Below are 26,644 nucleotides of genomic sequence, written 5' to 3' on the forward strand. Positions count from 1 at the left end.
CATTTGGACGGTGACAATTGTTCAAAAATTAAAAAAAAAACCCATTAAAAACTCGTCATCAGTTTTTGGTCGTGCGTTTCCCGTGGAATTGAATCAAATGTATTTCCTCTTCGTTTGATGCGTTTATTTTGAGCGAACACCGGACATAAACACATATACTGTATGTGACACTGCCCTCCTGTGGTCAATGATCGTATTACACACTTTATTTTACTCTCGTCTTCATGTCCGAAGCCACACGAACAATCGTCTATTTCACTTTTAGGAAACTCTAACGAGAAAGGAAAAGGAGCTACTTTTAGTTAGCATTTCAATTATTTTAACGATTGTATAAATTTCAAATAGTAAGACGTATTAAACTCCAATGCTGATAAAATATTCAGAAGGCACTTGATGGTAAATGCAGTTGATCATTTAAATGTTACTTTACATATCCTAATAACTCAAATATCACTTGATTTTTTTTACTCGACAGAAGGCAATCTTTTGCTAAGATGAACGAAACGAATTAAAATATTTTCGGAAGACGTGTCAATAATGCTATTCTGCGTTCTTGAATGAGTTGTAATTGTGATGCCCTCCTGTGGACATAGTGGGTAACTACAAAAACATTTAGATAAAGTTAGCCGTTGTTTGGTTGTCAACAGCTTCCGGGTTTGACTATCAAAATATTTTTATTCGACCGAAAGATTGCTTGCCCTCCTCCTACCGCTTAAAGCGACGAAAGAATTGTAAGCAATGGAAACTTCTAAATCAGTTGTTTGCATTGCTATAGCTCCTCTAACTTCGAGGTTTGTATTAAAGACTGCATTGATGTCCCCGACAGAGTTAGCAGTAGCTTTAGCGCTACCAAGCTTTTCACATGCCGACTCCTTCTATATGAAAAATCGTCCGTATGTTCATTCGTGGCATTTGGTTTAAAACCGATGTAAAAACATAAAGAACTCGTCACTCGAATTTTCTTGCACTGTATTTTTCTCATTACATTGAAAAAAAAATACTTCGTTATTTTAATGGTTTTATTTTGAAATCTCACCGGAAACTAACATGTATCGACGATAACGTCCAACTTTATCTATGTTGTGCCTACACTGTCCTCCTGTGGTCAATGTTCGTATTACAGATTTTAGCTTTACTCAGTCTTACTGTGACATTGGAGTTCGTCTCCGAACCCAGACGAACAATCATCTACTTTAGAAAACTCTGACAAGAGAGAGGTAGGCTACTGCTAGTTAGCATTTCAAGCAGTTTAACGATTGCATACATTTTAAAATAGTAAGATGAACTCCATTATAAAATATTCAGTAGGCTCTTGATGGTACGTTCCCTCTAGAGGCCAAAGTGAGTAACTACAACCACGTATTCAGATTGTCAATAGCTTCCGGTTGTGACTATCAAAATAATTTTAATCGACGGAACTAATGCGTGTTTGTTGTGCTGAGCCATTGCGCAATCCACGGTGAGGTTCAGCTGGCTGGTCCCTCACCGCAAGTCTCTTCCTAGTATTTCAGCGGTAAATGTGAAAATTAAGCGATTTTGAGTAAAAATAATATAAAATTGGTGCCTTAAATGGAAAATAACTATATAATACACATCACTGGATAAATACAACAATTTAAAGTGTTTTTGCAAAAATCAAATAAAATCTCTAAAATACCGTCACACTCCATACCGACCGTATATCCATACCGACCGCGGATCCTGTGAGTTATTGGGTAGATCACAGAAGCTCATATCCGAATTTGTTCCACCTTGCAAATTAGTGCCTGGCAACACCAGCTTTCCCTGTGCGCTGTGAGGGGGGGGGGGGAGGGGGGTTCTCCAAAGCTGGGGAAATCGTGTCCAAGAAAAGGAATCGGCTCAAAGCTTTGACAGTGGAAAAACTATTGTTTCTAAATAAAAATTCATAAGTACTCCCAGTTGACCACAGTGTATGAAAACATAAACGTTAACAAATGTATGAGAATATAAACATACACATAGAAATAATGATGGCAAACAAGTCTGTTCTCAGATTAAAGTCGGAATTCCGACTTTTATCTCACAATATTGACCTTGTTTTTCCCCCCAGTTGTCCTAATCCTCCTATATAATTTACGCACACAAACACGTATGTATGTATTTATATTACATATACATGCATAAACATAGAATCTATATCTCTTATTGCTTTAATGAACCCTTTAAGGTTCAAGGATCTTAAATCAATTTCCTATAATATATGTGTGACCACCCTGCTCTGCTGGTTGGATAAGGAATGGCTCAGGAGTCGAGGTGGATCAGTTGTGTATTATTCCTGAGAAATATCAACCACACACAAGAATAAATTGAGTGTTGGTCGGGAGACAGACTCCACAGTATGCCAGCTTCTCTCTGCTGTAGGTCTTCCACAGTGATCGTATAGTAGTCTGTGTTTAATTACAATAACATTATACGTACAGAATAATCACATTCAACATTCACATTCAGTCATGTGTATTGGTGAATCACAGCCAGCTAATCCTAACTCCATACTGTGGTGCTTTGCTGCCACCCTCTGGCGGTAATAGAACATAGCAGGCACCCTCTAACATGATGGACTAACAACAAATCCAATCTCAATGACTAACGTTCTAGGCAGTGATGTGCGGTCAGGGAAGGCAGTTGAGGCAAGGACTCACACGCCATCGTAAAAGAAAAAAGTGGAAAAAATTAATTAAATTGTTGTATTTATCCAGTGATGTGTATTATATAGTTATTTTCCATTTAAGGCACCAATTTTACATTATTTTTACTCAAAATCGCTTAATTTTCACATTTACCGCTGAAATACTAAGAAGAGACTTGCGGTGAGGGACCAGCCAGCTGAACCTCACCGTGGATTGCGCAATAGCTCAGCACAACAAACACGCATTAGTTCCGTCGATTAAAATTATTTTGATAGTCTTAACCGGAAGCTATTGACAATCTAAATACGTGGTTGTAGTTACTCACTTTGGCCTCTAGAGGCACGCACCATCAAGAGCCTACTGAATATTTTATCATGGAGTTCATCTTACTCTTTTAAAATGTATGCAATCGTTAAACTGCTTGAAATGCTAACTAGCAGTAGCATACCTCTCCTTTGTCGTCAGAGTTTTCTAAAGTAGATGATTGTTCGTCTGGGTTCGGAGACGAACTCCAATGTCACAGTAAGACTGAGTAAAGCTAAAATCTGTAATACGAACATTGACCACAGGAGGACAGTGTAGGCACAACATAGATAAAGTTGGACGTTATCGTCGATACATGTTAGTTTCCGGTGAGATTTCAAAATAAAAGCATTAAAATAACGAAGTATTTTTTTTTTCAATGTAATGAGAAAAATACAGTGCAAGAAAATTCGAGTGACGAGTTCTTTATGATTTTACATCGGTTTTAAACCAAATGCCACGAATGAACATACGGACGATTTTTCATATAGAAGGAGTCGGCATGTGAAAAGCTTGGTAGCGCTAAAGCTGCTGCTAACTCTGTCGGGGACATCAATGCAGTCTTTAATACAAACCACAAAGTTAGAGGAGCTATAGCAATGCAAACAATTGATTTAGAAGTTTCCATTGCTTACAATTCTTTCGTCGCTTTAAGCGGTAGGAGGAGGGCAAGCAATCTTTCGGTCGAATAAAAATATTTTGATAGTCAAACCCGGAAGCTGTTGACAACCAAACAACGGCTAACTTTATCTACATGTTTTTGTAGTTACCCACTATGTCCACAGGAGGGCATCACAATTACAACTCATTCCAGAACGTAGAATAGCATTAGATAGATAGATAGATAGATACTTCATTATTGACACGTCTTCCTATACTAATCAGGAAGTAAAGGAAGGCTCAAATATGAATTCAGCGTGCATGTTTTGTTTTTCTGGTATTTTATCTCTATTAAAAGTTTTTGTATCTTTGTGTTTGTGTGTTCTTTGTAATTTTTGGACTTCACCTCAGGAGTCACATCCTTTAATTGTTGGTTTCACCTACCCAACAATCAAGAATTTTGCAGGTTGAAATGATAATTCTTCATTTACATCGAATCAAAACCGTCCCATCCACTCCAACTTTGAAGAAAATATTTTAATTCGTTTCGTTCATCTTAGCAAAAGATTGCCTTCTATCGAGTAAAAAAAATCAAGTGATATTTTAGTTATTAGGATATGTAAAGTAACATTTAAATGATCAACTGCATTTACCATCAAGTGCCTTCTGAATATTTTATCAGCATTGGAGTTTAATACGTCTTACTATTTGAAATTTATACAATCGTTAAAATGAATGAAATGCTAACTAACAGTAGCTCCTTTTCCTTTCTCGTTAGAGTTTCCTAAAAGTGAAATAGACGATTGTTCGTGTTGCTTCGGACACAAAGACTTGAGTAAAATAAAATGTGTAATACGATCATTGACCACAGTAGGGCTGTGTCACCTACGGTATATGTGTTCATATCCGGTGTTCGCTCAAAATAAACGCATCAAACGAAGAGGAAATAAATTTGATTCAATTCCACGAGAAACGCACGACCAATAACTGATGACGAGTTTTTAATGTTTTTTTTTTTTATTTAATTTTTGAACAATTGTTACCGTCCAAATGAAGACGTGTAGGGAGTTTTAAATGAGGAGTTTCATAAAGTGTTCAAATCCATTAGATTCTTGTATAAGTGTTAAATTTGTGGGTAAAATCAACTGGTCAAAACCAAGAAGAAAGTTCAAACATTTTCAAATAAAGAGAAAGTATAATCAAATTGTGCAGGTATTAAAAAGACGGTTTTTGATTTTAGAGGATACTGGAAGCGTGAATTGTTCTTGAAATACTTGGAGTAGGTTGTCAACCCGGTTAAGGAAACATTTTGTTCATGTTTCCTCCGGCCGTGATAACTTTGGGACGCGTTCCATTTCTTCCTCCACAGCCCACAGATGACATGATGTTCTGGTTCCTCCTCAGGGCCGTGAACCCAGTAAATACAAGTTCCAAACCAAATCACAGCGGCTAAAGGTTTAGCTGAGAAAGATGAGAGGACGATCTCAGAGATTTAATCTGAGGTTCAGATGAAGGTTCAAATCCCAAATTCTGCCTTTGGATTTTCTCCAGAGTGTTGTTAAATGAATATATTTTAATGTGGAATATAATATTTTTTCTTTTTTTTGAGTGCTTTGAATAATAAATGTAATATCAAAGTAGGATCATCTCAGTGTAACTTCACAGTGGGGTCATCCGTAGGGCATCAAGGTTATGTGTGAGACATGCCAGCATGTTCTTGAAGTTCTTCGGTCAAATGAAATTGAAATACTCAAAGACGCATTTCAATGTGTGACTCAGATAGCTCAGTTGGTTAAGTTGCTGAGCAGGTACGCAGGAATCATAGGTTCAAATCCCACTTTTGTCCTTTTTCAGGTCTTTCCTAAAGACAAATACGGTACTTCTGTTGTTGACTTCCGCTTGGTGCCCCGCAGTTAAAGTTCCGACAGAGAATGTAACCTCTTGTTTATTATTTAAACTAAACCCGGATATTCTTAAATCCAATCCGTCAAATACATGTCAGAATTTCTAGACCTGTTTTCCGACATGAAACAACGTAGAATATGCCTTTATATTCAGGACGTGCGAAAAAGACGTTAAAACTGTCTTTTTTTTTTTACATCTGATTTTCTTTGAAAGTTATTTATTATCTACTGTTTAATAACTTGAAAAGAAGGATTAAAAGTAATTTAAAAAATATACCATCTAAAACCCGGAAAAAATTGCTCCCTAGATTCCTAGTCGGAACGTTTTCTCCCAGACAACAAGCCAAAATCAACAAACATCACAGGAGTCATTAGTATTAGTTTGTAGTGTTCAGTCGTTACATTATTTGTTTCGGAGCTAATTAGTTCAGGGAACAAAAATGTTTTCGGCTGAGTATTCAAATAAACATACTAAAAACCAAATTATTTTCTGATTGCGAAGAAATTATTGAATGACGTATTTAACCAGAAAACGTCTTATCAACAGACATTTTGAACTTTTTTACAACGAGATTTATTTTTGCATTTTGTTCATCAGTCAAAGAAAACTTTAACGATTTAGACCAAATCCGTATATTTAGACTTTTAAAGCAAACTCATAAATTCAACTCTTTCTTCATTGCTAACAAAAAATTTTCCCCATCAGAATTGCTGAGACCAGGCTTCACATTAGAATTTTTTCTGTTTTTTTTGTACTCCAAAATTCAATAAAACATTTTTGATGCATTTCTCGACCAGCTTGTGATTTGCGTCAGGAAAGTCTGACGCGTTTTTGTTAAAACCCAAAACAAAAGTAAACCGTCATCAGGGACAACATTACCTCCTTGTTTGAGGTTTGAAGAAGCTGTTAGCACGACAAGTATGAAGTAAATATGTCTGCATGCAATTGGTTTTACTTTTAATTTCACCCAGTTTGGATTCAATGATGTGAAGCTCACTTGAAAACACAACTTTTGTACATTTGTTGACTCTGCAAAGGAGGTAAAGCTTTAAACGTGTGAACGTAAAAACCAATCCAATAACTGTAGTTGTGAATGCTTTATTTTCTGTTCTATCTGGATCAGAATCATATTGTATGAAAGTTACTGACATGAAGCGCTGAGGGGTCTGAAAAGACAGTAACAGAAGGTCAACTAAAAATATAGTAATGCAATATAAACATACGAAATTTGAATTGTGTCAATTACACAATGAAATTCAGAGTACAGGTACCCATGCTGTGTAACATTAATCCGGGTTCCAGTCGGTTTCCAGCAGTCCGCCCTGTTGATCGATCCCTTCTTCGTATTTGACTGTTCCTTTAATTCCTCCAACTCTTTCCTCTTCAGCAGCTGTTAGTCACTTGATCACAAACTCATTAAACAGTCAATTGAAGACATTTGAGTTGTCTTCAATACTTAGCTGAGAAACGATTAGATCGTCTTTCCCATAAGGCATACTTGCAGCTAAAAAGCTAACATCGCTCCTGTTGTTTACTTCCGCTTGATGTCACCGAGTTAAAGTTCCGACTATCAGGCGGGGGAACCTTTGTTTCCATTTTCCAAAGAGGTATTTCTGTCATGATCACCTTTAAAGTCGACTGAATTTGATAATTTTCTTCTTAAAGCGGTTTCAAATTTGTATTAGTGTGAAGTTCACTTAAAAATATAATTTTTGTGCATTTATTACCTTTATTTAAATTCAGGCTCGGATTTAACATCACTTCTTCCGGTTCCGGTCATTGAAACTTTCAAATGTTATTTCTTCGTATTAAAACGTTCGGGTGCTGTCTTCCCTTTCGACAAGAAAATGTTTCCGGACTTCCTTTCGTCTTCTGAAGCACTTTAGTGATTTTATCTGATGTAAAATTGTAAAATGTTTGAATGTGATTAAAGTGTTTTTGCAAAAATCAAATAAAATCTCTAAAATACCGTCACACTCCATACCGACCGTATATCCATACCGACCGCGGATCCTGTGAGTTATTGGGTAGATCACAGAAGCTCATATCCGAATTTGTTCCACCTTGCAAATTAGTGCCTGGCAACACCAGTTTTCCCTGTGCGCTGTGAGGGGGGGGGGGGTTCTCCAAAGCTGGGGAAATCGTGTCCAAGAAAAGGAATCGGCTCAAAGCTTTGACAGTGGAAAAACTGTTGTTTCTAAATAAAAATTCATAAGTACTCCCAGTTGACCACAGTGTATGAAAACATAAACGTTAACAAATGTATGAGAATATAAACATACACATAGAAATGATGATGGCAAACAAGTCTGTTCTCAGATTAAAGTCGGAATTCCGACTTTTATCTCACAATATTGACCTTGTTTTTTCCCCCAGTTGTCCTAATCCTCCTATATAATTTACGCACACAAACACATATGTATTTATATTACATATACATGCATAAACATAGAATCTATGTCTCTTATTGCTTTTTGGTTCAAGGATCAAGGATCTTTTGGTTCAAGGATCTTAAATCAATTTCCTATGATATATGTGTGACCACCCTGCTCTGCTGGTTGGATAAGGAATGGCTCAGGAGTCGAGGTGGATCAGTTGTGTATTATTCCTGAGAAATATCAACCACACACAAGAATAAATTGAGTGTTGGTCGGGACACAGACTCCACAGTATGCCAGCTTCTCTCTGCTGTAGGTTGTCTACAGTGATCGTATAGTAGTCTGTATTTAATTACAATAACATTATACGTACAAAATAATCACATTCAACATTCACATTCAGTCATATGTATTGGTGAATCACAGCCAGCTACTCCTAACTCCATACTGTGGTGCTTTGCTGCCACCCTCTGGCGGTCATAGAACATAGCAGGCACCCTCTAACATGATGGACTAACAACAAATCCAATCTCAATGACTAACGTTCTAGGCAGTGATGTGCTGTCAGGGAAGGCAGTTGAGGCAAGGCCTCACGCCATCATAAAAGAAAAAAGTGGAAGAAATTAATTAAATGGTTGTATTTATCCAGTGATGTGTATTATATAGTTATTTTCCATTTAAGGTACCAATTTTACATTATTTTTAATCAATATCGCTTAATTTTCACATTTACCGCTGAAATATTAGGAAGAGACTTGCGGTGAGGGACCAGCCAGCTGAACCTCACCGTGGATTGCGCAATGGCTCAGCATAGCAAACACGCATTAGTTGCATCGATTAAAATTATTTTGATAGTCACAACCGGAAGCTATTGACAATCTGAATACGTGGTTGTAGTTCCTCACTTTGGCCTCTAGAGGCACGCACCATCAAGAGCCTACTGAATATTTTATCATATAGTTCATCTTACTATTTTAAAATGTATGTAATCGTTAAACTGCTTGAAATGCTAACTAGCAGTAGCATACCTCTCCCTTGTCAGAGTTTTCTAAAGTAGATGAATGTTCGTCTGGGTTCGGAGACGAACTCCAATGTCACAGTAAGACTGAGTAAAGCTAAAATCTGTAATACGAACATTGACCACAGGAGGGCAGTGTAGGCACAACATAGATAAAGTTGGACGTTATCGTCGATACATGTTAGTTTCCGGTGAGATTTCAAAATAAAACCATTAAAATAACGAAGTAATTTTTTTTCAATGTAATGAGAAAAATACAGTGCAAGAAAATTCGAGTGACGAGTTCTTTATGTTTTTACATCGGTTTTAAACCAAATGCCACGAATGAACATACGGACGATTTTTCATATAGAAGGAGTCGGCATGTGAAAAGCTTGGTAGCGCTAAAGCTACTGCTAACTCTGTCGGGGACATCAATGCATTCTTTAAAACAAATTTCGAAGTTAGAGGAGCTATAGCAATGCAAACAACTGATTTAGAAGTTTCCATTGCTTACAATTCTTTCGTCGCTTTAAGCGGTAGGAGGAGGGCAAGCAATCTTTCGGTCGAATAAAAATATTTTGATAGTCAAACCCGGAAGCTGTTGACAACCAAACAACGGCTAACTTTATCTACATGTTTTTGTAGTTACCCACTATGTCCACAGGAGGGCATCACAATTACAACTCATTCCAGAACGTAGAATAGCATTAGATAGATAGATAGATAGATAGATAGATAGATAGATAGATAGATAGATAGATAGATAGATAGATAGATAGATAGATAGATAGATAGATAGATAGATAGATAGATAGATAGATAGATAGATAGATAGATAGATAGATAGATAGATAGATAGATAGATAGATAGATAGATAGATAGATAGATAGATAGATAGATAGATAGATAGATAGATAGATAGATAGATAGATAGATACGTCATTATTGACACGTCTTCCTATACTAATCAGGAAGTAAAGGAAGGCTCAAATATGAATTCAGCGTGCATGTTTTGTTTTTCTGGTATTTTATCTCTATTAAAGTTTTTTGTATCTTTGTGTTTGTGTGTTCTTTGTGATTTTTGGACTTCACCTCAGGAGTCACATCCTTTAACTGTTGGTTTCACCTACCCAACAATCAAGAATTTTGCAGGTTGAAATGATAATTCTTCATTTACATCGAATCAAAACCGTCCCATCCACTCCAACTTTGAAGAAAATATTTTAATTCGTTTCGTTCATCTTAGCAAAAGATTGCCTTCTATCGAGTAAAAAAAATCAAGTGATGTTTTAGTTATTAGGATATGTAAAGTAACATTTAAATGATCAACTGCATTTACCATCAAGTGCCTTCTGAATATTTTATCAGCATTGGAGTTTTACACGTCTTACTATTTAAAATTTATACAATCGTTAAAATGATTGAAATGCTAACTAACAGTAGCTCCTTTTCCTTTCTCGTTAGAGTTTCCTAAAAGTGAAATAGACGATTGTTTGTGTGGCTTCGGACATGAAGACAAGAGTAAAATAAAGTGTGTAATACGATTATTGACCACAGGAGGGCAGTGTCATCTACAGTATATTTGTTTATGTCCGGTGTTCGCTCAAAATAAACGCATCAAACGAAGAGGAAATAAATTTGATTCAATTCCACGGGAAACGCACTACCAAAAACTGATGACGAGTTTTTAATGTTTTTTTATTTTTTTATTTTTGAACAATTGTTACCGTCCAAATGAAGACATGTAGGGAGTTTTAAATGAGGAGTTTCGTAAAGTGTTCAAATCCATTAGATTCTTGTATAACAGTGTTAAATTTGTGGGTAAAATCAACTGGTCAAACCCAAGAAGAAAGTTCAAACATTTTCAAATAAAGAGAAAGTAAAATCAAATTGTGCAGGTAGTAAAAAGAGGGTTTTTGATTTTAGAGGATACTGGAAGCGTGAATTGTTCTTGAAATACTTGGAGTAGGTTCTCAACCCGGTTAAGGAAACATTTTGTTCATGTTTCCTCCGGCCGTGATAACTTTGGGACGCGTTCCATTTCTTCCTCCACAGTCCACAGATGACATGATGTTCTGGTTCCTCCTCAGGGCCGTGAACCCAATAAATACAAGTTCCAAACCAAATCACAGCGGCTGAAGGTTTAGTTTAGAAAGATGAGAGGACGATCTCAGGGATTTAATCTGAGTTTTAGATGAAGGTTCAAATCCCAAATTCTGCCTTTGGATTTTCTCCAGAGTGTTGTTAAATGAATATATTTTTATGTGGAATATAATATTTTTTCTTTTTTTTTGAGTGCTTTGCATAATAAATTTAATATCAAAGTAGGATCATCTCAGTGTAACTTCACAGTGGGGTCATCCGTAGGGCATCAAGGTTATGTGTGAGACATGCCAGCATGTTCTTGAAGTTCTTCGGTCAAATGAAATTGAAATACTCAAAAGACGCATTTCAATGCGTGACTCAGATAGCTCAGTTGGTTAAGGTGCTGAGCAGGTATGCAGGAATCATAGGTTCAAATCCCACTTTTGTCCTTTTTCAGGTCTTTCCTAAAGACAAATACGGTACTTCTGTTGTTGACTTCCGCTTGGTGCCCCGCAGTTAAAGTTCCGACAGACAATGTAACCTCTTGTTCATTATTTAAACTAAACCCGGATATTCATAAATCCAATCCGTCAAATACATGTCAGAATTTCTAGACCTGTCTTCCGACATGAAACAACGTAGAATATGCCTTTCTATTCAGGACGTGCGAAAAAAACGTTAAAACTGACTTTTTTTTTTACATCTGATTTTCTTTGAAAGTTATTTATTATCTACTGTTTAATAACTTGAAAAGAAGGATTAAAAGTAATTAAAAAATATACCATCTAAAACCCGGAAAAAATTGCTCCCTAGATTCCTAGTCGGAACGTTTTCTCCCAGACAACAAGCCAAAATCAACAAACATCACAGGAGTCATTAGTATTAGTTTGTAGTGTTCAGTCGTTACATTATTTGTTTCGGAGCTAATTAGTTCAGGGAACAAAAATGTTTTCGGCTGAGTATTCAAATAAACATACTAAAAACCAAATTATTTTCTGATTGCGAAGAAATTATTGAATGACGTATTTAACCAGAAAACGTCCTATCAACAGACATTTTGAACTTTTTTACAACGAGATTTATTTTTGCATTTTGTTCATTAGTCAAAGAAAACTTTAACGATTTAGACCAAATCCGTATATTTAGACTTTTAAAGCAAACTCATAAATTCAACTCAACAATTCAACCAGGCTTCACATTAGAATTTTTTCTGTTTTTTTTGTACTCCAAAATTCAATAAAACATTTTTGATGCATTTCTCGACCAACTTGTGATTTGCGTCAGGAAAGTCTGACGCGTTTTTGTTAAAACCCAAAACAAAGTAAACCGTCATCAGGGACAACATTACCTCCTTGTTTGAGGTTTGAAGAAGCTGTTAGCACGACAAGTATGAAGTAAATATGTCTGCATGCAATTGGTTTTGCTTTTAATTCCACCCAGTTTGGATTCAATGATGTGAAGCTCACTTGAAAACACAACTTTTGTACATTTGTTGACTCTGCAAAGGAGGTAAAGCTTTAAACGTGTGAACGTAAAAACCAACCCAATAACTGTAGTTGTGAATGCTTTATTTTCTGTTCTATCTGGATCAGAATCATATTGTATGAAAGTTACTGACATGAAGCGCTGAGGGGTCTGAAAAGACAGTAACAGAAGGTCAACTAAAAATATAGACATGCAATATAAACATACGAAATTTGAATTGTGTCAATTACACAATGAAATTCAGAGTACAGGTACCCATGCTGTGTAACATTAATCCGGGTTCCAGTCGGTTTCCAGCAGTCCGCCCTGTTGATCGATCCCTTCTTCGTATTTGACTGTTCCTTTAATTCCTCCAACTGTTTCCTCTTCAGCAGCTGTTAGTCACTTGATCACAAACTCATTAAACAGTCAATTGAAGACATTTTAGTTGTCTTCAATACTTAGCTGAGAAACGATTAGATCGTCTTTCCCATAAGGCATACCTGCAGCTAAAAAGCTAACATCGCTCCTGTTGTTTACTTCCGCTTGATGTCACCGAGTTAAAGTTCCGACTATCAGGCGGGGGAACCTTTGTTTCCATTTTCCAAAGAGGTATTTCTGCCATGATCACCTTTAAAGTCGACTGAATTTGATAATTTTCTTCTTAAAGCTGTTTCAAATTTGTATTAGTGTGAAGTTCACTTAAAAATATAATTTTTGTGCATTTATTACCTTTATTTAAATTCAGGATCGGATTTAACATCACTTCTTCCGGTTCCGGTCATTGAAACTTTCAAATGTTATTTCTTCGTATTAAAACGTTCGGGTGCTGTCTTCCCTTTCGACAAGAAAATGTTTCCGGACTTCCTTTCGTCTTCTGAAGCACTTTAGTGCTTTTATCTCATGTAAAATTGTAAAATGTTTGAATGTGATTAAAGTGTTTTTGCAAAAATCAAATAAAATCTCGCACTCCATACCGACCGTAACCGCGTTCCGAAAATTCAATTTCTCGCTTTACCTCGTTTATTCTTCGTTGGTTCTTTAGCCGTGTTATAGTCACAGCGCCCTCTGATGGACGTATGCCAACATTGCAGCCATTTCTCCTCACTCATTCGTTACAGCGACTGTCCGTCATGATTTAACAGAAAGCAAACAAATGAAACAGATGATCTCTTTTTGTGTTTCTATGAACTACTCACATTATTTACTGCAGTAAAAGCACAAATACCACACTTTAAAAATAAAAACTCTCAGTTGAAACCTGAGTCTGAGGATTCAGAGTCTCCACTTCCTGTTTTCAGACAGTCGTGTAAATTCATTCAAACCCTGACTGAAAATAACTTGTCACTTCAGATTCACGGTGAAATCTGGATAATGCGCCATGAACCCTAGCAACAGAGGAAAAGTGTCTTCATCATTATGAAGAAATACAAGAACATCCCATCCTCCTTCTCCTCCTCCTCTTTCTTTTTCTTCTTTTTCTTCATCTTCTTCCTTCATTTAGATTTCCCTTTTTTTCTACATATAAATGAAAAGGACATTATTACTCCCACCATCCTCCGAACGGGATGGAAACCTTTTTGATGTATTCGAGGAGTTTCGCTGAAGACTCTAGAATTGTATCTTGGACAGTCTGGAAAGTAAACACAGACAGAAAAGTACTCCTGTTATTATTTTTGAAAATGTGGAACAACTCTTGAACAGTTAAAGTCATTACAGTAGATGTCTTACCTGCATCCGTTTGCTAAAATGTTTGTATTTATCAAAGCTCAGGAGTAAAAAGTGTGTGACACAATCCAAAAACTGCACGTCAGCGTCCTCAGACAATGACAGACCTGAAGATAATTCTGGAGCCCTAATTTTGGAAGAAACAAAAAATTTAAAGACTAAAACAAAGTTCTTCAACAGAGGAAAAACCTCCACCAAAACCAGTCAGTTCCCCAACATGTAACACATGAAAACATCAAGGTCATCTCGCCCCTTAAAGCTACGGTGGGAAGGTGAAACTCATATTTCTTTGCCTTAAGGAGTCAAGGGTTGTTGTAGATGCTGGAGGACATGGCAGACATGCAGAGTGGGTCACCTCGTCAGAGGAGAAGATGATGACATCATCGTTAGATGATCACAAAGATGTTGAGCAAGCTCCAGTTTGAGCTTGCAAAAAATAATATACATCAATACTGTGATCACGTACATGATCAATACGGATTGGCTCTGACCCTGATATATTTGACTGGCATCAACCGACAGCCAATCAGAGGCAGAGAATGAATATCGGGAAAATGTAATACTGTAGTACCTGAACGGAGAGGAGAAAATAAAACAACTTAAAAAAAGAAGAAGGAAGTTTTGTAAGTCATGGAGGTGTGATGATAAAATATTCCCAGGACACCGGTTGCAGCAGGATGGAGAGTAATGTTCAATGTTACCAGCAAGGCGCAGTTCGTTTTCATTGGAAATAAAACCATGAAACAAAAACAAAAAAACATCCGTGGCCAAGAACGCAGCCATCGTCACGACTTCTCCACACATTTTTGTTCTTTTCCCACCATAATATCTGATAGTTTGGTTCCGTCCATTCACATTTAGAAAATTCAGTTTTGAAATATTCGTCCCATTTAACTAACAAATGCAAGCGCAGCACATCCCAAGCTGCTGATTCATCCCCATCCTGGCGCAAATCGACACGTATTGATTGAACATTAACCGTATAGAAGCGGTTGCTTCATTATTGGCAGTTTGTGTGAGGACATAAAATGGCCCTGAAAACGGCTCCATTGTAGTTCTGCGCGCACGGACCTTTAAGGAGGGGCCTTTATTTATTTATTTATTTATTCTTGTCAATGTCATTCTGAAATGAATAAATATTTCCCGGCAGCAGGGAGGTGGATGAGAACATGATGTGACTGTCAGGATGTGGAGTGAAAACAGAACGGGTCCATTTAAGGGAACAGAATCTGTGAAAATCTCTGTGAGCAACAGGTTCGACGCGTAAAAACACGCACACGTAATTATCCACCAAAAGTATTAGTCGGCATTTTTCCCTTTTTATTTAATTTTTATTCCCCCCCCCCCCTCGTAATTCCACTTTTCATTCCTGCGTCCCCGTCGAGCGGCTGCACTCCCCCCTCGGCCGTTTGTTTCCGAGGTGGAGCCTGATACCCCGACTTCTCCAAATTGAACCGCGGAGCAGACGGACGAGGCAGGACCGGGACCAGCAGACCTGGGACTCAGCAGATCGGGGGGAGGCAAACACGAGGAAGAAGAGGGATTTTTTTTGTTGTTGGTGGTGACCTCACTTTGGTTCTATCATCTTATAAAAACGTTTTTACGCGGCAGAGCTCAAGGAGAAGATGAAATCTCTCGTCCTGCTGTCGCTTTTTGCCACGATGATCGCCGGAAAGTCACCTCGGCTGAAATTTGTTGTGCACGGTAGGCAGAGCTGAATTTACTGGATGTTCTTTTTACCCTTTCCTTCTTTGAATTGTGTCGCTATAAAATCCTGCTAATGAACGTGTGTTTTGGGTAAGTGGCGGATGAATGAATGTACGGAGAGGCTGAGTGAATGAAGTGAGAGTTTAATGAGGGATGTGATGTTCTCCGGTTCTTCCCCCCAACGCTTATTATAATCGTGTCCTTCGCTAAAGCCGCACAAAGAGAACTAATAAAGCCGTATTGACGTCCCTGCCTCTGGATTAATCTGCTAAAACACCGCCCTCCCCCTCCATCCGATGAACCAAGTAGTAAATTACGCGCACCACCATTCGGGCCCCGGCACACATGTCCACAAATCCTAATGGGATGAGCACCTGGAGGAAATGTCATTTAATTATCTGACTTTTAACAAGAAGGGAATAGAATCGCGTGGATTCTGGGATTTTTATTTCCGGTAAATGTCCGGGTCACACCGCGCGTCCTTTGCACAAAAGCGCATTCCACTAATCTGCAGCTGATGTGTGCAACTTGTGGCTTGACTGTTTTTTTTTTGTTTTTTTTAAAAGAACTTGTGTGTTTGCTTTATGGCATCGAGTCCCAGAATTCCCAACGCATCGTCGTTGTTCCTCAGTTTAGAATTCCTGGTCTGTGTTTGTCCGCCGCATCCTCACCTCTGGGCGCACAGAACCCAGAAGCGCTCGATGCAAACCTCCTCCTCCTCCTCCTCCTCCTCCTCCTCCTCCGTCTGAAGGAACATGGCGCCAATTCGCCCCGACGCACAGCGAGGTTGTACCCTTTAATCCCCCCCCCCACCCTCGCCTAACACGGCCGAATGCATGATTGTAAAATATGACTGTTTGGAGGTTGTCACCGGAGCTCCCGCGTCCTTGCGGAGCTGCAATGCGGGACACGGCAGCTGCTTCACACTGCAGCAGGAGAGTCCCCGGGTTGCGCTTGAGAGGGGGGGAGCAGCCGGCTGGGATACACGGGCTACATGTACAAACACACAGACACGAGTGGGAGACGGGGAGGGGGGAAGGGGGGGGGGGGGCGGCGATGAATGGAAAATTCCAAGCAGCCTCAGTTTTCTATTCCACTCACGCGTTTTTACACCTCACGCAGTCCTGTAATGTATTCAGCAATCAGCGGAGATGGAGGAGGGAGTCAAGTTGTCTGTGCCCCCCCACCCCACCCCACCGCTCCCCCACGGAGGATCCGCTACGAGCCGCAGAAGAGGACGGCCGTGCGCGTCATATCAAACCACATCTCGTTGTTATGAAATTGCAGAATGAGATGTAAAAAAACAAAAAAAAACAAAAAAAAAACCTTGACGTGCGCGGGGGCCACGCGCGGGAGTGCGCGGGGCCAAGCGCGGGAGTGCGCGTGCACGCGGTGAAGGAGTCTATCTGCGCGCGCCCGTTGGAGAGCTGGCGCCGGTTCAGCACCGCGGACAGCGCCGAGGTCCCCAGCGGGGAACGTTTGGCTCTGATCCGGTTACATCAGTTAATCATCACGTTCTGGAAACGTCAGTCACAAAACAAATAAGAACAAATAAGAACAAATAAGATCAAACGTCCAACAAGCTTCATCTGATCATCAGATGAAGCTTGAGGTGAATAAAGACAAATGAAAAGTGCTGCTTCAAGGGCCAACATTTAACATCTAAAATATTAAAAAATATAGTTTAATTTTAATTTATCTTAATTTTCTATTTAATTTTTTTTTTCTGTCATAAAATTACACTTCTTTATGTCATGCAACACCACTGGAATACACAACTTCCTTTAAGGCAGGCCGTTCGGGTTTGGCTCCGTTACGTGGTTTTTGTAGAATCACATGCTTACAGCATACAGTAATACCTTAGTCTGATTTAGGGGCTGGTGTGAGGCTGTCAGTCTAAGAAGAGATGAGTCAGCGCTGGTTTTCTATAGTCACACATTTCAATATGTCAGGATGACACAGACCAAAAGGAAGCATCAGAATCTAAACCAGAAAGAAAGAAAGAGGAGCTCGGGAGAGATGGACGGACTGGCAGACAGACAACAAAGCTAATTTGACGTCTCCGGCTGAATCCAAAATATCAGAACAACATTCCAAAGTTCAGACGTCGTTTGACCTTTTCTTGTGGTTACAGGAAGTGTTTGAACCACGAGTCTAAGGTCACGATGAAGGACCTTCAGATCCAACCACAAATCAGCCCTGCATGCCAACAACATCCAGCTGTTACGTGATTTTTTCGGTGCTGAACGCAAAAGCTTCTTTATCCCCACTAGTTGGACTTCATTGTTTATTTTCCCCCTACTCTTTAATTAGGAATTAATTTATTCAAGAAGAGTCAGTCTCGTCTGAAAATGTTTTCTCTGCTGGTGAAGGAACTCTAAAGGAATGGACTTTAATGAAGCCTTCGTTGGGAAAACAAGACTGTTTGTCTCGGTTCCTGAAAAGCTGACCTTTTAAAAATTCAAGTTATCGTCTCAGTAGCGAAGATTTAATGTCTAAAGAAAAAAAAATAAGAGGAAGGGAAGGAGCTCCGGCACAGCCGGCAGGAGAGAAGTTCAAATTAGATCCAGAATGTGACATTTCAGTCGTATATGGTGTTACCCTTTGGAAATCGCTTTAGGAAAGATATGGAATAAGACACTGTTGAGATTACAATCCATCATCTCTGTGTGCTTCTGGGTTTAAAGGGGCGGGACGGCGTCGCTGACAATCCTACTGTTGTCCAATCACATACAGGTGAGGGAGGAGCTTATCTAAAGCAGTATTTGAAATTTCGAGTTGTACACTTTATCCATAACATCCCTAAAAAAGAAAAAAAATATTTTAAGTAGCATCATTTGGGGATTTCTCTTCTGCTGCTGAATCTGTTTTTCGGATCAAATACAATAAATGAAATTAAGAAAAGATTCTTTGCAGCCCCTGGAGAACTGTTTTGAATGTCATTACAGCAGTTAGTTTAAAACAGAGCTATCAGCTACTCATTAAAAGAAATGTTTTTGATTTGCTTCACTTCAACTGAGTCCAAAGAGGATTTCATTCTCCAAATCAGGCAATCAAATCAAATTGTTTGTTGCGCATGGATTAAATGGTGTCACTTTGACCGTACTTATAATTCAAGCATAATCCAACTGTTCCTCTTTTGATTTACTTTGCTTCAGCTTTATGTAGATCTAATTGAAGGTGATCTTTTATGATGTTGAGGCCTATTTAAATTCTACTTAACTTATAAAAGAAATGCGGGTGATTTCTCTCTTGTTCACTCCCAATCAAACAAATGCCTGTTTTGCGTGTATTTTTTTTAATTTCCCACGTCTCTACCTGAGGCATCGGCATCGCTCGCTGCCCTCTCTTTTGCATTCCCCGCTCGCTCTTGTGAGCAACAAGCTTCATCAATTAGACTCCCTCCAATCACAAATGGCTGCTGTTTCCATAGAAACTTAGTTGGTTGGCTAGCAACGTGTAGCAGCGATCAGCACCACTTCATCACGGCCCTGCTGTCACACTGGACGTCTGTTCCGCTTCAAACCAGCGAGAAAATCATTCCAGATATCGTGTAGCCATGACCGCCTAATTGTCCCTCCACATTATGAGAACATCTATTTTTTATTGAAACATCAAAAGCTCCTTCAGGCAATTAGATTAAGATTAGATTTTCTACCCATTAAGAATTTTTTTTTTTTTATCCTTTAATTTCTTGAAAATGAAAGGGGTAATGAAGGCGGGATCCAACAAGTTCCTTCTTGTCGTTCATAATTTGGTTGGAGCTGTCTTGATCTTGTTTTTGCGATATCTCCGTTCACGTTGTGTGTTTTTTATGTGTTGGTGTCTGCACTGGTGGGTGGGTCCTTTTGCTGCAGAAACCCTTCAAACTGGAGTTTTATTAAATGTCTGTTTGTCAAGATAAATCTATAAAAGTGCTTTTTGTTGAAGGGAAATGTTCTGTACCTGAAGGATGGCAGGTCTATTAAAGGGCTCGGAACTGGGACTCCTTCAGACAGATATTTGCAGAAATACATTGTTGGTTGAAAAACGTGTTGAACTCTGAAGAGTCCCGCCTGCTGGGATTTGGAATCCGTTTTTAAACGGCAGCACATGTGCGGCGTAGTGAAGTGTGACTCTGATTGGACGAGTGATTCATAAATGTCAAAGTGTCCCGAGTGTAATTCCAACAAAGATCAGTGACGCTGTTTGCCCATATGATTATGTCGGTGATATTTCTGCTCCTATCAAACAGTCTTTTCCTCTTTGGAGACTCACTGTTTAATCTACAAGGTAGCGGCGTCCAATCAGGTGTCTGGCTTGGTCGAACCGGGGGCTGCTTTATTGACAGCAGATTAAAATCCAAAGCTCTGGCTCCTCGCCATCGGGGCGTCCAGACTTTGATTCGACCCGCCTCAGGAGCTTTAACCAGCCCAATCCGGATCATCCTTTTAAATAACTTCCCGAACCTTCCATGTTGCTTTCATGCATCGACCTTTTTTTTTATTATTATTGGGTTTGACCCCTACTTTATGAGCTGCTTTTTTGTTTTCCTGCTTCGCCTTCCCCCGTCGTAAATATTCATTTAGTTGAATCAGTTGTGACAACTGGGTTCAGTCAATCCATTCATTCCTTTATTTTCATTCACAATGAATCCGCATAATTAAGCGCATCACTTTTTTTTTTTGGTCTCCCAGAATGCATTGCAGTGTGCAGATTGTACTGTAAGACATAAATACTGATGATTTATGGTATATTTGATGTAATTTTAATAATAGTAATAATAAATAAAAAAAATTAAATGACTTATGGTACATTTGATTTAATTTTAATTAAAATTTTCAAAAAATTAAATTAAATGATTTATGGTATTTTTGTTTTATGATTCACAGAACCCTCCAGGTTCCACTTCATCAAACCGGAGAACTACATCAGTATGTACCACCAGGAAGGCGGCGACACGCTCTACGTGGGCGGCCAGGCGATGATCTATGTGTTGACGTTCACCAACAGAGGGGTCCGTGACCTGCAGGTAGGGCCGCGCCCATTCGCTGATGTGTCTGCAGATACTGTGAAGGAGTGTTTTAGGAAATTTGATCTCTCTGCTCCAGACAGCTTGTAATGAAGAACCCGCCTAGCCTTTTCAGTTACAGAAACAGATGTTTGGACGTTAAAACAGAGGCATGGAGCCTCAGAATGAATGCAGTGTTGTGATGATGGGATGCAGGTTGTATTTGGTGCATATGTGTGGATATATTAGTTGTGTTTCTGAGCTTTAAACTTCTGCGTCTTGATGGTAATCAGGATGATTGAACGTGAGATCCATTAATACATTTGTCTCTGAAAGATTGCAATCAGGAGACTGAGAACAACACTTTTTTAATTTTCCTAGTGTTCTGATGTAACATGAAGCAGATTGCAGAGAACCTTTCCTGACACCAATGAGTTGAGTTTGTTGTTTTAAAAGACATAAAATGAAAGGCAGTGAGTGAAATTAAATCGACTGCGTTCATGACCTGGACTCTGCTGGATGAATGGATGTAGTTATCCCCTCGCTGTGAGGGCCACGCAGGATGAGAGACGGATGAGACGGCTGGCCCGGCGCTGACCCAGTTCAGCAGCTGATGGTGGCAGAAGCGCCATCCATACATTAATGAAGCGACACCTCCCAGCTCTCTGCTCCGCTATAACGCCAACACACACTCTGTGTCCGCTGACCAATGCAGGACTAATCTGGCTGCTCCATCCAAATATGACTGTGTCCTATTTTTTCCTGAGTGATATCAGGATTAGTGTTGCTTTGGAAACCAGGTGGGAAAAAAACAACAACAACAGCATTTGGTGATGTGTTCAGTTTCTTTTAATGTTCCTTTCTTTGTCTTAGTCGGATGAAAATGTTTGGCGGAACGTTCCTCATTTACATTTTTAAATAAATAGCAAAAAGTTGTGAAAGAGCAGCATATTGTAGTTTATTTCTAAAGGGAAAAATTATGAGTTTAACAAGTTGAAGCCAATACTTAAAGTAATTCTAGAAAATGTGAAAATTCCAGGGGGTAGATTGAACACAAGGGTAGAAAAGATAAGTCCTCGACTGCAGGGAGTCTCGCCGGCCGCCGTTAGCCTCCAGGATGGATGTTTACTGTGTGGATTGTGCTTCGGCCTCTGCAGCGGGGTCGCCGCTCTCATGCTGAAGCAGCAAAGTGGTAAAAGAACTTGGCGCCGACTGAACGCTCCTTCCTCTACAGATCCCAGCGGCATCCGATCAAACCGCAATTGATACCTGCAAGGCCAAGGCTGCACCACTGGAGGTAGAAGATCATCCTCCTCCATCACTTCTGCAAAGCACCCCCATCCTCCATCAGTGTGTAATCCTCAATTCCATCCTGTTTCCCATCACTATCACCATCATCATCATCATCATCATCGTCAGTACTCGCGTGACAATGAGGTTAGTGCTGTAGCAAATTTAATGATCTTATTTAGGTTAAGTTAATGTCTGCTTGGGACTTGAGAGACCAATGATTAAGACAAATAAATGGTAATTTATACAGATGAGATACAATTTCCCAGGGGACACCCCTTACCTCAAAGCAAACAACCGTAACTCTCTACAAATGAGGGAGTTGCGGCTAATTGCGCTAACTAATTCAAGAGAGATTCCCAGAGAGAGGCGGAAATAACGGCGGGTCTGGTGTCAGAACTTGGGGGGAATCTCGTATTTAATTATAAAGACACAACAGATAAATCCATCATCATAAGAAGTCACAGGAGAAGCTGCTGCCGAGCCTGTCGAGGGAAAATTTGCGTTCACAAGGTCAGAAACTTCGAATTGAAATTCACTTTTAAAGAGAATGCATTGTCACGTCTTGGTCAAACTGAGCACCTGGTATATCGTCTAGGACAAAACACTGAGCGTCTTTCAAACCGTGAGGGATCACATCATGTAGGGATCAGCGGCGCTCTGGTCCCGCGGGGATCACATTATGTGCCCATTGAGCATGGAACAAATGGATGCGCCAAAAACGGAAACCGCTTCTGCCTGAAAACCCAGGATCAGGAGGTTTATAGTTAGAATTAATAAATGATGATGTCTTTTCTGCAGGAATTTGAGCAGAAACAGTCAGAAGTGTCGTCTCTATTTCTCTACACGAGCCGTCTTCTCTGTAAAGGCAGCAAACGCATCGGAACTCGTGATTTCTGCTATTCCAGAATTCCCATCAATAGTTTGTGATTGCGGTTCTGACTGGCAAAGAGTGCACCGTTATACGACTGAAGCTTCCAGAGAGTCTGGAAGCGTTAGATAGTGGTAATCTTACCAGGCGGTAAATATTCTCCAGTCAGGTTATGATGTAGCAGAGGACGTAGCATCCTCCAGGTATTAACAGCCACATGGGTTCCCTTCAATCCAGAGGGAGATCGGAGGTTAGAGGTCATCACAAAAAACATGTCCCCAACATGTTTGACCTTCTGTCTGCTTCACCTTAACAGGTCGTTATTCAGTGACCTCACGGACGCTCAGCGCGGGCAGGAAACCCACGGAGATGTTTGCTTAAAGCGTCATGATGAGATGAGCCGTTACCTCCAGGGAGAGATAATCTCTGTTGAAACAGCTGTGAAGGGTCCTCCAGAGGAGATCTGTGTGTGTGAGAAGCTCTCTGGCTGACTCATGTAATGAATGTGAGAGCACCAGACAAGCTAACAGCTAGCAGCAGGATGCTCTGTGTAAGCGGAGTGGGGTAGTTAGTGTGGGCGGATGATGTCATCGACTGGTTCTGCTTTTAACAAGATGTTTTTTGTCATTTTGATGATAAAACAACAACAAAAAATCCAGATTTTTTTAAAAAATTCATCTTAATTCTGTATAATTTAGTGAACTGATTTTGGTTTGGGCTTTAAAGACAATAGTTGTTTCATCACTCAACTCCCACCCTGACGGCGTCTGATGGATGGGGGGGGGTAGCGCGAATAGAAGTAAATATTAAATATAAATCAAAGCGGTGCCCTCGTATCTTATGCATAAAAAGCAGCGCTTCATTCACTCTGTTGTTTTACAAAGCGCATTAAAACGACTGACTTCATAAATAAGACATGAGTACAAACGTGATGCCTCCAATGAGGCATGATGATCTCTAATTAACAGCCATTTTTTCCTACAATTAAATGATGGAAGTAAAATGAGGAGATAAGAAATAAAAACAGGACTAAAATGAGCACGAAAGGAAAATGTGAAAATCTGAGAAACATCCGTCCTCGTTGAAATAGAACCAGCGTAGTATGTAATGGGATGCGATGTGGATCATCTCAGAAATCAAATGTAGGAAGGTTTTTTTTTTATTTTCCATGCTCCCAAAATCGGTTTTCTGGCGCCTCTATTCCGAACAAAACGGATGTTTCCTCAAATTTTTCTCGCAGGAGATAAAAAGTTTGAAGCTCCAAGGAGCACCGAAGGAAGAGTTCTGATACGTGCAGAAGAAAGGGCACGATTTAAAGCTCTTATCTCATTTCCAAGTTTGGTTAGATACAGTAGTTTATGTTACCATGGCAACAGGGTTAACTCTGAGGTGACCTCGCTAACCACCGATCCTTCCTGGTAGCGCATGCAGCGGATTTGGAATGAAAAATGAAGACGGACGAAACGTGAACACACACACACAGTCCACCACCCGCCAACGCCGTCACCACACACACACACACACACACACACACCTACACACCCACCTACACACACTTACACAACAAGCTTGCTTTTTGGCACCAGGTGATGTACTTCTTGGGTCTTTACTTGTCTTCTTCTCAATGGAATATTTTAACGTTATTGTAAAATCTCTTATTGCAAACACACTTCAACAAAATGGACTCAACAGGGAGAATAATACATATAAAGTAGACATTAAGGGGAGTTCTCCATATTCATCCTCATCCTCCATCCGGCGAGGCCTGGGAGGCAGCGCTGCATCTTTTTGTGATGCATGGTTGCGTTGCATTCTGCAGGGTTCTGCCTCCCGTCTGCCAGAACGGTTTGGAACGCGGCCCGCCTCCGGTTTGTCTGTAAATCTCTCTCTCTGAGCGACTCGCCTCTTTTCTCGTAATCTGTCTTTTGTTGTTTTCTCTCTTTCTTTACTTCTTTATCCCACCTTCCTCTGCTCCCCTGTTTGTTTCCCTCTATCTCTCATCTTCTTCCTTTGTCTCCTCTTCCTCTGTAATCACTTTTCATCCCCTCCCCACCGTTTTCCCGCTCTGAGTATTTTCCTCCCTCTTGCCTCATCTTCTGCTTCGTACCCCCCTTCTCTTTTTAAACCGGTTCTTTCTGCCACAGCTGGAGTGCGATAATTTCATCACCGTCATTCAGAAAGTAAATGACACAATGATCGTCTGTGGGACGAATGCGGGGAGCCCCAGGTGCTGGATGCTGGTGAGAGTCCCTTAAAAAATGCTTGTAAAGGCTGATGCAGCTGCTCCTCTATGTTTAAATCCATTATAATTAACATTTATGCATTAGCTCACTTATTTCTTCCTTGGTTAGACGGTTGATTTATTTACCTTCGAGGAAAGACGAATTTGAATTTCCCAAATTGTGTGTGAATGCCCATCTTAAGCCCCTCCCTCTCCGACAGGTAAACGACACCGTTCTGACCGACGTCCAGGGGAACGGCCACATCGGGTCGGCCTCCGACATCTCGCCGCCCTACCCTTCACAGAGGTCCATCAGCTTGCCCGCAGGTAGCAAATAAAAAGGAAATGACCTGTCTGGATTCAGGAATTCATTGGAGAGGATGTCGACATCAAACAGAGGAGTTCTGTGAGCTGAAATAATCTGCAGCTGGCAGCAAATAAATTATTGGGGATATTTGGGGTTTTTTGTGGGCGGAGGTGGAGGATTGTGTAATTTCAATCTGATTGGATTGGATGGGCGTTCTCGAAAACGTCTTGATAGATGCTGTAACATAATAAATGAAGCGAGCCAAATGGGTTTGCTGCTTCAGCCAGAAACAAAAAACATCGAACGCACGAAAAGGAGAGATAGATGGAGCCTCCGAAAAAAGTGTCACGATAACAAAGTGCAGCCCGCGAGGCGAAGTTTTAGCTGCCTTACATCCAGATCCCTCAAGGAAGTCGACGCACCGCTACTACCCACGTCTCCCCAGACGGGCCGTGAGTCGATACGCGCCGGCGTCTCTTTTTTGTTGAGATGTTTCAGCACACAGGATGGTGCAGACGATGAAGGCAGCACGTTCCCTCCTCGTCCGCATGCTAAAACCCTCCCCGACTGCTTCCTGCCCCCGCAGCAGCGTCCACATAAATCTTTCCTGACGACTGACAGCCACAGGCGCCGGCGGGGCCTGTTTTATTCTCACAGCGTGACCCGTCGGGTCGAGGTCGGAAGATCGAACACGTTATTCAAGATCACGGAAGATTTAATGTTTATTAAAATCAGGAACAATGTCCTGCTTGGACGTCACTTTAATTGCTGCCATGTCGGCTGTGACTAACAATATCCTGCAGAGCAAAGCGTCCAATCAGACGACACCTAAACAGCATATTTAATCATTAAGTTTGGGGGATTCTGACAAAACATTAGTTTCTTGTGTTTTTGCCAGAGACATTTGCATTTTGAAATTCTGAGGACTCTAATTTTTCTAATTTCACTCAAACTAATTATGTGGTTCCCGTCAAAAAATGCTGGCAGACAAACTCCAGCTAACAACTATGACTTTCAGGAGTGACAAAATCAGGCAACTGGAGGGACGACCGCAGCAAACCGTCGCTGACTGACACCTGCTTTCACCTTTTTTAAAACACCTCACCCTGGAGCGAAGCCATCTCCATCGATTCGTATCGACACGGA

General features: G+C 40.1%; 1 protein-coding gene across 2 annotated transcripts in view; it reads left to right on the forward strand.

Annotated features, from left to right (window-relative positions):
- Nucleotides 1–15,361: 15,361 nt before the first annotated feature.
- Nucleotides 15,362–26,644, forward strand: part of si:ch211-113g11.6 (uncharacterized protein LOC559008 homolog) — a 29,999-nt gene continuing 18,716 nt past the window's right edge. The window contains exons 1-5 of one of the 2 annotated variants that reach the window (XM_068322996.1): nucleotides 15,362–15,816; nucleotides 20,691–20,830; nucleotides 22,044–22,106; nucleotides 25,115–25,210; nucleotides 25,413–25,518. In XM_068322996.1, the coding sequence (XP_068179097.1) occupies nucleotides 15,738–15,816; nucleotides 20,691–20,830; nucleotides 22,044–22,106; nucleotides 25,115–25,210; nucleotides 25,413–25,518 (484 nt within the window). In that variant the 5' untranslated portion in view covers nucleotides 15,362–15,737. The other variant, XM_068322995.1, reaches the window with a different exon arrangement.

This window comes from Antennarius striatus, chromosome 9 (assembly GCF_040054535.1).
Source record: "Antennarius striatus isolate MH-2024 chromosome 9, ASM4005453v1, whole genome shotgun sequence".
NCBI classification, from domain to species: domain Eukaryota; kingdom Metazoa; phylum Chordata; class Actinopteri; order Lophiiformes; family Antennariidae; genus Antennarius; species Antennarius striatus.